The sequence below is a fragment of the Mizuhopecten yessoensis genome, unplaced genomic scaffold (genome assembly GCF_002113885.1).
Source record: "Mizuhopecten yessoensis strain PY_sf001 unplaced genomic scaffold, ASM211388v2 scaffold9073, whole genome shotgun sequence".
Classification (NCBI taxonomy): domain Eukaryota; kingdom Metazoa; phylum Mollusca; class Bivalvia; order Pectinida; family Pectinidae; genus Mizuhopecten; species Mizuhopecten yessoensis.
This window is the reverse complement of record NW_018407865.1, coordinates 803201-819151: the sequence shown is the minus strand read 5'-3', so window position 1 is coordinate 819151 and position 15951 is coordinate 803201. Positions and strand designations below refer to the sequence as shown.

Below are 15951 nucleotides of genomic sequence, written 5' to 3'. Positions count from 1 at the left end.
AGTTTCATGTATACCAGCTGGTGTGGCAACAAAGGCAGATTACAATTTATTGTTGATAAAAGTTTGAAACATAGATGAGAAAATAGATTTTACATTTGATTTGTCAATATTGTGCCGTGGTGGTGTACATTTTCCTCTTTAACCCTTTCACCCCTAGATAACTTTAGTAGACTCAACCATACAATGATCTGGATGAGTCCATTATGGTCTACAGTGGTGAAAGGGTATCAAAGGGTATCAATGCATGGTAGAGTCTACTGAAGTTACATATATGGGTGAAAGGGTTAAAATGGCATTTAAGATGTACCTGTTGTTTTTGTGCATTATTGTCACGATAGCTGTTGCCTACATGTAGCACCAGGTACAGGTAGTTGTTTTTTCTTGAAAAAGAAGTACAGGTGCATGCTTGATCATTGTGAATGAATCCACAATCAAGCTTCCACATTGAATCTGCAATCACTCTTTCTTATTACTAATAAGTGCTCTATATAATTGTATATTCAGCTACTACACAAATAAAGAAACACAATTTTTAAGTGGAACAATAATAAAATTTAATATAAAAAATTTAATTCAACATTAATATTGTAAGTGCTCAGCACTCCACAGTACAAATTTGTACCTGTACTGCATTGTTTGATAATTAAAGAGAAATACACACCAAGCATGCATAACAGTTGATACGACCCAATACGGTGCATACAACTAACAAAGCAAAACAAATATAAAGTAAGTTAGATGGATCACATAACAACAAGCACAATATTTCACCTTTGACCTTGATATTTTGAATGACAGAGTCCTTCAAAACAAAACTACCCGGTATTTAGTACAGAGGTATATGGCACACAGCAGTCTTAAGGTGAAACAAAGACAAAGGCTTTATAACACATATGAGATATAATAAAATAATTGCTGTTCACAGCACCCAATAATTTCAGCCTCATTGCCTTCTTCAAACAGGAAAGGAAACATCAACTCTTAGTAATGTCCATATCTTGTTTTCCCTGAATAGGAGGCAAAACAAAGATGGATGTTAGGAAGGTTCAGCTGGACTTTTTGCCCTTGAAGAAGGCCACGAGGCCAAAATATCAGTCCGGTGTCTGACAATTAAATTGTTGTTTATCTTTTTCCTCTATTGAGAAATAACATTTATTGTAAAGCATATGAGATAGATTTTAAATTGACTTAACATATACATAAACAAATAAGATAAATATAATCTGTGTAGCTAATATTCTTCAAATATTTTCCAAACAGTTTCACTTTTGAAATACTAGTTTGCACACCTTAGCTCATTTTATACCTTCATTGGCTTATATTGTGACATGCCATGTATAGTTTATATATATATACATATATACACAACAAATATGTAGTTTTTTTTGCTGCATATGCAATTTTACAACTACATCATTTAAGATTAGTTCAAGAATTTGTTTTTTCATTGAATTTCATAAAACAAGATTTACTTATCAGAAAATACACATCAGCAAAACCTAAAACATCTGACAGTGATTGGTCTAGTCTACAGCTATCAGTTAAAGCTTGATATAACGTCCCTTGTTTCATTTCCCCTTTGTTTACCTCCATCATATCTCAAGGTCCTTCCTTAAACAATTTTTTATCCTTAAGATTTTTGTTTATTGTATCCCTTGATATATAGTCAAACTCCTTTATAATGCCAAAATTTCACGGGACTAAAAAAGGCAGTATAATGATGGTTTACTAGGTACAATGGTGGCAGTATGTTAAGGGTTTACTGTACATGTAATTGTATACGTAATTTCAGCACTGACATCTGTAACAAAGTACCACTTATTAGATACAGTATATAATAGAAACATAAAACACGCAATAAAATTTAACAAATCATTAGAACAGAGTACTTATATCAGGGTTTGACACTAATACTAGTTCTCCTGTCGTTGTTAACAGGTTATCCAATCAGAATATCCCTTGACTGATAGACTAACCAATAAGAACATTCCTTTCAAAAACTTTTAAAATGTAGCAAAACGTTGTGTGCTGATTGTTAAAATTGTCTGGGACTTCACTGGTAAGTTTTGAAATCTATTCTACAGCCCTCTTTTCTGCTTCATGCTAAAGTGCTAAGGATGTTTACTTTAGCAGTTGTTTTATTTTGTTTAACATCCTATTAACAGCTAAGATCATTTAAGAACATGCCTCCGTGTATATGTTGCGTATGCATGCTTGTCTGTATGTGTGCTTGAGACAGGGTATGTTGGAGTTATTGCCTCCTTGTGATAGCGCGGATCTAATGCCAACTTTATAGTGTTATCTCAGTGAAATAACCAGATCCCCTGGGCTTATCACCGATAAAATACGGCAGTAATATTGGCGAAGTACTAGTTAACATTCAAATAGTTCTCTGTACTCCCCAACAAAAATAGAAAGTGTCAAACCTCGTTTATCATTTCTTGCTAAATCACATTTTACTGTGTAAATAAATATAGTATATATGATATACTTCAAACTCCATATCAGTAGTCCTTTCTCTCTAGATCTAGACCTCCATTCTTTCATCCTCCAATAGCTGTTCACAGTACACAGTCTATTAAGAGCACTCTCTCTGTACACAGACCACTTCTGAGTTTTCTGTTGGGTGGCTTATCTTCCAACACATATCTGAGTATTAAGAGCACTTTCTCTGTAAACAGACCATTAATACATATCTGACTGGCATATTAACAGTTATAAGTTGTTAATTGATTAGCACACTAGATAAAAAAAACCTTACAAAAAACATAAAGTTTTTTTCAAAGCAAAAAATGTTAAATAGCTAGATAACTAAAAGATGATAAAATTGTCCCATACTCCAAACATAAAAAAAAATCAAGCAAAGGTTAATTGGTATGGATATTATATAATGTATACCTTAATAAATAGTACATGTACTACAATGTATTTTATAAAATTTTCATGCCCTTTTGACACAAGTCATATATACTGTAGACAGACAGCTGGCAAAATGTCACTGATGACTTAGAGACAGATGAGCTCTGAGAACGAACCAACCTGACATCAATCAACCTATGAGTCGGATGTATGGCTCTTGGAAATATAGAAACTGAACTGAATGATACCACGTCATTTCACTGACATGTGTATTAATTATACATCTCAAGGCAGTTTGTGTAAATAAAACCTGAATGTGTAAATCTAAAGTTAGTGTCAAAATAAATTAAATAAAAATGTGCAAGTTGATCTACAGTTTGTGTACTGTAAGTAACACCTTGTATGAATGATTCTAAAGTTTATGTCAAAGAAATAAAAAAATAAAAATTAGTAATTCTACAGTTTGTGTACTGTAGGTTACTATAACACCTTGTATGATTCTAAAGATTGTGGTTGACAAAAAAAGTATACACTCTTGAGTTACCTCCCTTCTCTAATACAACAATAATAATCTTTTGAATTTAATACATGCTTCGTCTTCTGGCAAAGTATGAACTACTACAGTGTATTTCTGAATTGATATCATATGTAACAAAGGACATATACGAAGACCAGCTACAATCAAATAAAATCCAATAATTTTATGTATCATAGGGAAAGGAATAGACAAAGTCTGCTGGAAACGTCTCACTACATATCTCCCCAATGATTTCCTTACAGCTGATGATTTTTTAATAACAGCTTCAATAACAACTTCTTTCCTTATAACATTTAGGGGGATAGAGAGCCAGGCTTTCACGGATCGGCATCTAACAACTTCTCATATGCACACGTGCATTTTTGTGAAGGTTCATGTATACTTTAACAATAACCTGTTGTAATAAGATGTGTTACTATTTAATTACAGTCACCTGGAAAATTGATATAACATTTCACTTACTTAAAAAAAATGAAAACAAAATCCCAACCACCTCTTTAGTGTTTTTAACAGATATATTTCACTAATTGGGGACCATTCTGAGACAAAGGTCATCCCATACTTGATTTTGATTTCAATCAAATCGACTACACTACTATATCTAAGAAAATAGGTATACAAAATGTACTTGCTAAAATGATATTGTACAGGGCAGTAACTTAGGATATGGCACCATTTACCCTCTGGTGGTACCTGTAGTAGCTGTAGCTATATATAGCTGTTCAATTAAATATTAAGTAACCTTAATAATTTAACACTGGCAGTTAAAACTTTTGAATGAGAAACAAGGTGGGACATGTAACCGGCTAGATGTGGATTTGAAACAGGGACCCATACACTCAGATGCTCACCTTTGGTTCGTTCAAACTCCACTCAAATTTACTCCTATAAACAATTTTCTCTATAATTCTGTATAACAATTTTATGACAAATGAAGGTGTATTTGATTCATTTTTCTTCATTTTCTAATGAATATGATGATTAAAGGTAGCTAAAATCATAACACCATATCATGTCAGTTGAGTTACTTCATTGTTAAAGTCATATCATTTCTTTCAAAATGGTTTAATATTTTTTCAATCCTATGGCTCAGTATGGTAAATCTTGAAATTAATCTGACAAAAATAACTGCCAAGTTTGAAGGTTTTTTTAATGGCCTGCAACCCTTGCCTGGGTCTGCCACTGTATGCTAAATAGTGACGCAACAAATAGTCTTACACTTCTAATATCTGCAAATCACACACATTACATTATTCCTGTGAACTTTCTTTACTCAAGCCCTCGATTCATATATCATATGACAATATTTATCTAGAGTGGAGTATCTGATGGTCACAATTTACACTCACCAAGTCATCTGTAAAAGCAACAATACAGAAATCCTGCTTTAAAGTGAATATAGACATATTTTCTCCTATTATTACTGAAATATTGGATAAACCTGCAAGAAGTTTGTATTAAAACATTTTATGTTACCTAACAAACTGGTTGTGATTCAAATTCATGCTTTTTTAATTATGTTGCCATAGTGATGTTACAACTCACTGCAATTGTTTCTCTGATCTGAATCAGGAATCCTACATTTCCACGAGAAACATATGGTTTTCTACTTATAATATGAACATCATGGGAGAAAAAAGTGCCCAAACTTGTGATGGCTAGTTATCATGTATATCTAACTCTCATCAAGTTAATTTTCAAATTGTAAAAAGACAATTGGTAAACTCTGTCTTAATAGTATTCCGGGCGAAAACGGGTGAAATTGACGAAATCCGGGTCAAAATCATAATCCAGCTATGTGAAGTTATTAAAGCGGGTGAAGGGCTAAATTTCCGGGTGTAACCCGACAAAATCGGGTCACTTGGCACGTATATTATACAATTAGAAAACTCACTTGTTGAGGAGTTTCTATTTCTTCATTTACATCCGCTGATAAAAACTAGCCCAAACGTTATTTTCCTTGACATTGTGATTGTTGATGTCTCTAGTCACAGATAAAAAATATTCCTACACAATTTTTATTAAACTTGTGAGCTTTGTTACTCAGACCACTTGGTGACCAGTAAGTGAGGATAATAAAAACTGGAAAAATTGGTTGAAAATATTTTGTTTACAATCTCAAAAATCAAAACACCAAATCTTAAAAAAAACAACAGACATAGCTGCCAAAACAGACACCATCGTGTGTAAAATATGCAGGTAGGGTCACTTTTCTATACTTCTTCAAAGTAAACAAATAACAACAAAAAAAAATTGACAACATAAACAATTTCATACCTGGTTATAACACATTTTCAATAGTAATATTTTGATATTGCTGTACTTTTTATTGGTGATAACAGTCAGTTTCAATTAAAAAAAAATAACAATGATTTCATTTTCTCTTTGTAAAACTTTAGCACTTGCAAATGGATTTCCTACTGTGGTTTTGTATTACATAGCATTTCCCAACTTCTATGTTCCCTGTAAAAGTTCACGCTACGGCAAATTTTCGGTTAATCTACCAATTACAGAAGAGACGCACTTCCTCCGTTAATCTACCAATTACAGAAGAGACGCACTTCCTCCGTTAATCTACCAATTACAGAAGAGACGCACTTCCTCCGTTAATCTACCAATTACAGAAGAGACGCACTTCCTCCGTTAATCTACCAATTACAGAAGAGACGCACTTCCTCCGTTAATCTACCAATTACAGAAGAGACGCACTTCCTCCGTTAATCTACCAATTACAGAAGAGACGCACTTCCTCCGTTAATCTACCAATTACAGAAGAGACGCACTTCCTCCGTTAATCTACCAATTACAGAAGAGACGCACTTCCTCCGTTAATCTACCAATTACAGAAGAGACGCACTTCCTCCGTTAATCTACCAATTACAGAAGAGACGCACTTCCTCCGTTAATCTACCAATTACAGAAGAGACGCACTTCCTCCGTTAATCTACCAATTACAGAAGAGACGCACTTCCTCCGTTAATCTACCAATTACAGAAGAGACGCACTTCCTCCAAAACGCCTTAGGCGTCAATGTCCAGTTCCTCTAAGAAGTCGTCTATCATTCGTAGTTTCTCGTCGGCGTCCATCATGTCACTGAATGTCTGTACGAAGTTAGTGATGTTGAAACGAATGTCATCGATGATCTCAACAGTATCGGTATCCTCTCGTTGTTTGAGATTGGCAGCGTCCTGTCTCACGATGTCGACAAAATCAGCCAGTCTTAAGACCTGTCATCAGAATTAATTCGTATTGTAAGACATATGATACAGCACCCTGTCTCGCTAGATTAACCCTTTCACCCATATGTAACTTCAGTAGACTCTTCCATGCATTGATATGGATGATTCCATTATGGTCTACAGTGGTGAAAGGGTTAAGCCTCTTCAGAGCACAATCAAATAGAATATTTACCATTTGGCCAAATCTAATGAGTAATAATTATTCGAAACTCTCATTTTAGCATAGGACATTTCATTCCATTCCTGGCCATATCAGAAACACTCCATCACAATTTGATTACATTTTCAGTAAATTTCCTAGAGCTTTTTTCAAAATAAGTATCTTCAGTAAAATAAAGAATCTGCACGTTTTGACTTATGTAATTGTGGTTATTGATATACAATGTGTACATATTTTTGAAATTCAGCATTTGTTTTTACAGGGAAATAGTTTTAGGGATTAACATCAAAATGTCTTTACAAAGTTCAGAGTTATTTAGTTTAAGAGACTCAAAAGTTGCATCCCTATGTAACTTTAACAAACTCTACCATGCATATGAATAGGTTCATTATTGTCTAGAGAGGTAAAAGGGTTCGCAAAAATCTATTTTGCCAACCAGAAAACTACATTCTTCGAACAGCCTATATTTTCATTGTCTACGATACCATAGCTTTTGAACAAACTACCTTTTTCAATCTTTCACAAACTTTGTTCTTTCAAAAGCAGTTTTGCATTTAAAAATGTGGTTTCTGGAAAACTTATGGTCAGTATGAACTGATTTTCATTCAACCTTATGCTTTAAAATTGATTTTTCTAACAAACTCAATTCTGTACAAAGATTCAAGGAATGTAATAGGGTTATGCAAGACTCGGTGATTGATGATATTGAAACGCAATATTGCTTGTATCATGTATCACGTTTGCATTCTCTACAGAGGAAAGTGTGGAGCTAATTAATAACTGATTGATGAACAGTCTCCGAAAAACATCCTTACCGAGGATTCATTTCTCTGTCCACTCATGAAGACAGGATTGGTCAAGTTTTGTAGCCAGCCTGACTTAGCTTTTAATGGCTGTAGCTGTGTAATGTGGGGTACAATTATAACAATGAAAAATAATGAAATTTTAAATTGGTGTTCGTTCACAAGTTTTGCATTAGTTTACAACTACGTTGTATAATCTTGTATCTACAATACTGCACACTTCGTCAGGGCAACCCTTTCAGTGAGTAAATCTGAAAATAGCATTGTGGAATCCCCAACATGACTGTATGTGTCACTACGCATGGTGTGAGATCAGTTAGTGTTAACGACCAATAATTAACATGTCTAACAAGGTTTATTGAGTGAATTACAGTTGAAACTGTAAATAAAATCAATATATATAATGATACTGTGAAGTGACTTATACAGTTACATGTATTAACTTCTACGTAAACCTCATCTACCAGTAACTTTTTTTAGACATGGGCACTGGTCAGCAAGTAAGGGGTAGTGGAGTTAGGTTTACATTTACCTCGTGTAAATTGTTGGCCATGAACTCCGAGCACTGATCAGCGAGTCTACGAAGGCCAAACAGTCTGGCCAAGATCAGTATCTGTAGGACTGTATCAATGTCAATGTACTTGCTAATGTTGCTTGCACACAGTCTCTTCAGCCCTTGTAACAGGTACTGGTCCGCAAGTTTCAGCATCTCTACCACTGTTTCTTTGGTCAACTGGAAAGAAAATTCAACTTTTACCAAGTGATATCTAATTAATATTAATAGTGCAAATGTACAAAATACATTGAAGAGACATTTAGATACATGCTGTTGCAGATTACTTTTGTACTGAGCGTGTAGATGTACACTTCACCAGGTATCAACCCATATCTCAGTTGTTCCTACCCACTTCCATACTTTTTCTGAATATCTGACCGTGACTAACCTTCCTAAACCTGTCTTTGACGTTGATCTACACAGCTGTCAAGACCTTGCCTGGCCTCATAATTGTCGTGACCTTTACCTACAAAATGTGTCAAGATCTACTTACTTCACACTAGTCTTGACCTTTATTAACTTTCAGGTCACGTCCTTGACCTACCTCACAGCATTTATGACTTGACCTACATCATGGCTGTCGTGAGAATCATGAGTGTCAAAGACAGGTTTTTGGGTGGTCGGGTGGCACAATAGATAACGCACTCGCCTTTCACCAAATCGACCAGGGTTTGATTCCCCTATCGGACGTGAAAAAGGTATGGGGTCACCTGCCCGACAACGTGGGTTTTCTCTGGGTACTCCGGTTTCCTCCCACATTAAGACCCCCCCAACGCTAACACCCGGGCCAACAAGAGTGATTAATATAAGTTGCAATAACTTGTTTCATAATTGTTGTAAAATAAATAAAGTTTATATTTTATACAGCTGTCGTGACCTTGACTAGTAATGCACATTACAGTCATAACATCCACCTACCTCGCAGCTGTCTTGATATAAGTAATACATCAGTTTCCTGAAGCTTTCTGCGCTTATTTCGTTGATGGGAACCATAGGCAGATTATCCTCTGATATGTAGGATTCTCCAAAATGATCAATCAGCAAGGCCTTAAAATAGTCACTCCTTCCACAGAAAAACACCTGGTGAGGTAAGAAAAAAATAATACAACTCTTTTCTTCAAGTATCATTTCAAGTTATCAGGCACCTAGTATCACAAATTCGTAACTCTAGAGGGAACATTCTTGAATTTCAATATTCCTCTTAAATGTTCTTTGAAAACTTTTTATCTAATATTAAAAGATGAATATTGAATATGACCTAAAAATAGTTCATTTGACATTGATTATAGCTCCTTAACCTAAATCTGAATTTGAAATTTGATAATATTTTTCAAAAGACTTTTTTGTGAATCCTAGGCAAGCGTTTTCAAATATAATATGAACAGAAAAGTAAAGACAAATTTTAAACTGTCAATTCATGATTGCAGATAACACTAATACCAGTGTAATCTGTGTATACTGTATCCCGAACAATCCAGAAACTTTTTATAAATAAGAACCTCCATTATAGGTCCCATTGTAACACAGACACATGTAGGTATAAACCAGACCTTTACACTACAGGTACCATTATAACACAGACACACATAGGTATAAACCAGACCTTTACACTACAGGTACCATTGTATACATACTCTCCAGACAATATTAGTCTGGTTTATTGAATTTGTGATAATTATTTTAAATTTTGTAGCCGGCAATCTACTACAAGCTGTGCATCATACCTTGTGACACAGAAATTTGTGTTCCTCCACTATGAAACAGATGTCAGGGTAGATAGGTAAATCCTGTAACCCCGCAAACGGCAGGCTACCTAATGCCTGGAAAATCTGCATAAAACATCATGTCAGGTAATAAGATAAACAAACTATTCATTCAGTTGTTGTCTTGGAGTTATTATCATCCAAAAAATCTGGAATTATTTCAATAATTCATTAATGACAAATAGAATGTCAAATTAAAATTGATACTGTATATATGAAAGTGACAAATCACTAATGTATCAATTGATATAAGAATTAACTATAAAATACAGATTTTATACAAGATTAAGTTTCTACAACAGAGTCTTTTAATGTGACTTAATTTCCCACTCCGACCTACATCACATCTCTCCTCTAAGACTAGGCCACAAACTACTGAGATGGCTTAATCTCTCTCCCCATCTCATAGACCTTCATCACCAGAAATCTTTCTTTCAAGACTAGGTCATGTGTTAATGAAACTGTTCCCATGCCCAAACTTACATTCTGTGCTCATGCCCAATATTTTGTTTTGTTGACAAATTGATAAACAAGCCCATTTTGTCAATGATTTGGAAGAATATTGGACATACTTAAAGCCTTATACCACTTTATTTGATTACACTTAACTTTTTTGACTCTGTCACATACTTTAAGACAGTTACAAGAGAGACATTTTGAGCACAAAAATGGTTTCATAAATAATGGGCCTACACTCGAGGTAACATACAATGAACTAAAGAGGTGGCTAACCCCCTTTTCCATATTTTTGTGGTAATCATACTTTTGCGGTAATCATATTTATGTGGTAATCATATTTTTGTGGTAATCATATTTGTGTAGTAATCATATTTTTGCGGTAATCACACTATTTTTGTGGTAATCATATTTTGTGGTAATCTTATTTTTGTGGTTACCTTATTTTTATGGTAACCTTTATCTTTATGGTAATCTTAACGTCACTGTTATTTTATTATTGCAGTATCTAATTATTTTGATGACCTCTGCATCGCTACAGAAATAAACTATCCTGGTAAGATAAATTAGAACCATCACCTCTAAGTGTTTAAAAGTACTTTGATGGTGTACTCTGTATATCTTTATAAAGCTCCTATTAGTGGCTAGTCTTGCTTATAGAATTCTCCTCTGCTTGATTCTAACATCCTCCAGAACACCACAGATGCCTGGTGACGGATCCTCCTTTTTGATTGGGTCACTAAGTCTTTCCTAAGTCTTCAGGTGACATTAACCTCCTGCAGAACTAGGTCCCCAAGTTTCCTACCTCAATCCTTACCTAGTAGATATGGTAGATATACAAATCTTCAGATGGAAAAAGGAAAACACCCCTCCCCCTCCGCCTACAAGTAACGAGACAACATACTTTTCTTTGTAGCTTCCCCTCCATTCCCAAATAGATTTTATACAATGTATATCAGTAAAAAGTTCCTTTGCTTTCTATCAATAGGTCACTTATCTGACCCTTGCCATAACATTTAGATGACCTTACTTCACTACAGAGCTCGTCTGGCAGGGCTAGGTCACCAAGCTTGCCCAGGTCTTCTTGCAGCTTTGTGTTATGTAGGTTTGGCTCAATGGTTAGTGTTGTCACGGTAATACCAGGCTTTGCCATTTCTGGAGAAAGAAACCAATAGATCCTGATAACAGGTAACACATATTATTGTTAACTATGAACATGAGATTATCAAAGTTTTACTATATTCACAAACAATGTACATATAAACAAGAGCACCAAAAGCAGATGCATAATATGCCCGTCTGACCCTATCCAATGATTTTTTGTTTGTTTGATATTTAAAGTACCTGGTAGCCAGTGTCATGTCTATGTGATAAAAATGCTTGCACTGATGCTTTTGGTGCTAAAGTCCAAAATTTACAAAAATAGGAATTATTTTCCCAAATTAAATCCATATTGTCCTTGTTAGACCCCACATGAACATCCATGCCAAAAATTAGGACAATAACACATGATCTGATTGAACTGTACACCACATAAGAAATATATACCCAAACTTTAACTGAGAAATTGTGCGAGTAAAAGTCCCAAACACGTCCAAAATTTCCAAAAATAGAAACTATTTTCCCAAATTAAATCCCACATGAACATCCATGTCAAAAATTAGGACAATAACACATGATCTGACTGAACAGTAGACCACTGAAACTTAAACCAAAACTTTAACCGGACGGACGGACGGACGGACGCAGACGCTATTCCATAATACCCCCGTCAAATTTCGACGGGCGTATAACAAGTCACAACATCTCAGGCCCATTTGGTCTCCAATAGATAAAAATACATTTACAACTTTGTCACGTTGTTGTACCTGGTAGAAAAAGCAATTCACTCACTCAGTCATAAAGCATTTAATTCTCACATGTTTATGCATACATTGTTTGAGTTTTATTTAATCTATTTGTGAATCACTTTATTCCACTATCAGGTTTGTGATACCAAAACTCTCTTACAGAAAATAATATGCATTATCAGATTCAATAATGTAACAGATATAGGTCTAGGAACCTACCAAAGGTGCGGAATCTTTTGTAGTGGTCATCAATCTCATCCATCAGACTTTGCAGACGACACTGCTTGGCCAATCTCAAACAGTCTTTTATATTGTCAATATGAGTGTCGAGGCAGCCTGACAATAGAAATACAATGTCTCCTCAATACACAAGCCTGATAATAGAAATACAATGTCTCCTCAATACACATGCCTGACAATAGAAATACAATGTCTCCTCAATACACAAGCCTTACAAAAGAAATACAATGTCTCCTCAATACACAATGTAATTCAACTGAACCATGAAATATTAAAAAGTAGCCATGTTGCATTATGAATTACCATCTTGAGCTGATAAAACCTATCTGATATTTACACGAGAATGTTGTATTATGAATTACCATCTTGAGCTGATAAAACCTATCTTACATGAGAGTGTTATATTATGAATTACTATCTTGAGCTGATAAAACCTATCTGACATGAGAGTGTTGTATTATGAATTACCATCTTTAGCTGATAAAACCTATCTTACATGAGAGTGTTGCATTTTGCAGCTTCTATGCTAAAATATTTACCAGGGTTGAATGCATATCGCACAACACAAAGGAAAGTTAGATATTTATTTAACCTAGGCAACTATATTGGCATAACAGCAACAAATTATAACACAATTGTTATTGGGATTCTGTCTGTGTCATAATAATTATAATTATCTTTTTTCAATTAAATTCAAAAGAGCTGCTCATGTGAAAAGTTAAGTGAGGATTAAAATCTCCAACATTAGATCTCTGTGGATGCATGGTCATAATTGTTCCATCACCATGTAAATAACTGAGAAATGTCTGTCGCATTGAGGCATAGTTAAAGCAATGGCCAACCTGAATATTATCATATTAGTAAGCCTTACACTCCATTTACTCTACTAAAGATTAAACAAACAGTTTTGTTTAAGAAGACTATTACAGACAGGATAATATATCCCAGCATTCATTTTATGTCAGGAAACAGATTTTTTCATGACATCAGGCATGACATTGTCAATCATCATGAAAATACTTAATGGGTCATTATATTTATTAGACCAAATTTGGTAACTAGAACACAAGACATTTTAACATCTCTTAAACGGTTCTGAAGATATTGTTGTTTGAAACTTGAAATTTTAATTTTAAAGCTTTAACCCATATTGACCTTTGACTCCCGACTTGCACTTAAAGTTGACCTTTGACCTCATTACTGTAATAAAGAAAACAATTCATACAGCTGGTCTACATAACATACCCAAGCATCATGACTCTAGTCCAAATGCATGGTTCTTAGGATATTGCTGTTTGAAGTTTTTAACATATTTGATCCCTGTGACCTTGAAAGTAGGTCAAGGTAATTTTATTGAGGAAACTTTATAGCACTTCATCCCAGGTACCTATTGGCAGCTTGTGACCTCATAACTGTAATTGAAAAAAATATTCGCACTGCTGGTCTACATAACATACCCAAGTATCATGACTCTAGTTCAAATGGTTCTTATAGGATACTGTTGTTTGAAATTTTTAACATATTTGACCCCTGTGACCTTGAAAGTAGGTCAAGGTCATTTTAATGACGAAACTTTATAGCACTTCATCCCAGGTACCTACTGGCCAAATATCATGACCCTGGGCCTTATGGAACATGAGAAGAAGATTGTTTTAACCAAAGTTGACATTTGACCCCCGACTAGTGTTTAAAGTTGACCTTTGAACTCATCACTGTAATTGAGAAAAATATTCGCACTGCTGGTCTACATAACATACCCAAGTATCATGACTCTAGTTCAAATGGTTCTTAGGGTATTGTTGTTTGAAATTTTCCCATATTTGACCGCTTTGACCTTGAAAGTAGGTCAAGGTCATTTTAATGAGGTAACTTTATAGCACTACATCCCAGGTATCTACTGGCCAAATATCATGACCCTGGGCCTTATGGAACTTGAGAAGAAGATTGTTAAAGCTTTTAACCAAAGTTGACATTTGACCCCCGACTAGCATTTAAAGTTGACCTTTGAACTCATCACTGTAATCGAGAAGAATATTCGCACTGCTGGTTTACATAACATACCCAGGTATCATGACTCTAGTTCAAATGGTTCTTAGGATATTGTTGTTTATAATTTTTCACATTTTTGACCGCTGTGACCTTGAAAGTAGGTCAAGGTCATTTTAATGAGAATGCTTTATAGCGCTCCTTCCCAGGTACCTACTGGCCAAATATCATGACCCTAGGTCCTACATTTCTTCAGAAGAAGTTGTTCAAAAGAAAAAATTGACGGACGGACAATGGACCTCGCAGCGAAGGGCCAGGTGAGCTAAAAATGCTTCTGGTACTACTTATAAAGGGACTTACCTGTGTATAGGTATTGTAGGATTGACTTGAAGGCAACAGGTACAACCTATAAGTTGACAGAGATGTGTATGTTGAACACGTTTATTAAAACTAAACTAATGTTCTGACTGACAAAACTCAACCACGTGACTCAACCTTATATTCTGGTGTCTGACTTGAAATGTAGTAAGTTGGAGAGTCAATAGTCTGCGGTCAAAAATGCCTATGACTAAGATGTTGGCCCCAAAATCAAAAACATGGCTCACTATTTTCATTGACAGCATTGCAATCAAAAACTGCTCAAGAAACATTTAATAGTAAAACTGCTCAAGAAACATTTAATAGTTTAAAGAGTATTGGTAAAAGGTATGTCTGAATTTTGTCAGTATAATAATACAGTCAAATACTCCTGTATTGACCCAGTAGCTGGTCTCAGGTCCTCATTGACTGTAATAATCCAAACAGATGTAAATAACTGTATAAAATCACCTTCCACCTCAAAATAGAATACATAATTACACAAGTATACTATGAATTATTCTGTATACTTATGCTATGATTTATTGTAAAAGTGCAAATATGTCTAGTTTTTAATATCACAAATGTTGTTCAAATGACTTATATATGTGAGGATTTGAAATCAGGAAATGAACAAATTAACATTCCTTAAAATCATTTTGGATGAATATTTGTCAGATTTTTTAATATATAATTAAATCTCCTTACCAAATATCTGTGTACGTAAAGTCAGTATATTGATGGGGTAGGCCTTACCAGAGCATGTTTAAGTGTGATGACACGCCGACCCAGCCATCTAGTTTTGAACATGGTGGCGAAGTATTCACATCTAGCTGCCAGTATACAGCGGTGGACTTGGAACATCTTATCATGTACATAGAATGTCACATCACTGTAAACACCATCCTCCAACAGTCTACAGTACAGATACAGCACACATTAGTATAGTACAGATACAGCAAACATAAGTATAGTATACAGTATAGATACAGCATATACAAGTAAAGTTTACAGTATAAATACAGCATATACAAGTAAAGTCTACAGTACATATACAGCATATACAAGTATATTGTACAGTACAGATACAGCAAACATAAGTATAGTCTACAGTATAGATACAGTACAGATACAGCATACATAA

At 34.7% G+C, this 15951-nt stretch overlaps 1 protein-coding gene across 1 annotated transcript; it reads right to left on the bottom strand.

Moving 5' to 3' along the window:
- Nucleotides 1-1127: 1127 nt before the first annotated feature.
- Nucleotides 1128-15735, bottom strand: LOC110457282 (ankyrin repeat and BTB/POZ domain-containing protein 1-like). The gene is made up of 8 exons (XM_021508487.1): nt 15564-15735; nt 14811-14856; nt 12444-12560; nt 11405-11529; nt 9880-9984; nt 9074-9235; nt 8132-8332; nt 1128-6624 (listed from the first exon to the last, which is right to left on the bottom strand). Exons 1-8 carry the CDS (start codon nt 15669-15671, stop codon nt 6418-6420), a joined length of 1071 nt encoding a protein of 356 aa, XP_021364162.1. The 5' UTR covers nt 15672-15735; the 3' UTR covers nt 1128-6417.
- Between the last annotated feature and the right edge of the window lie 216 nt (nt 15736-15951).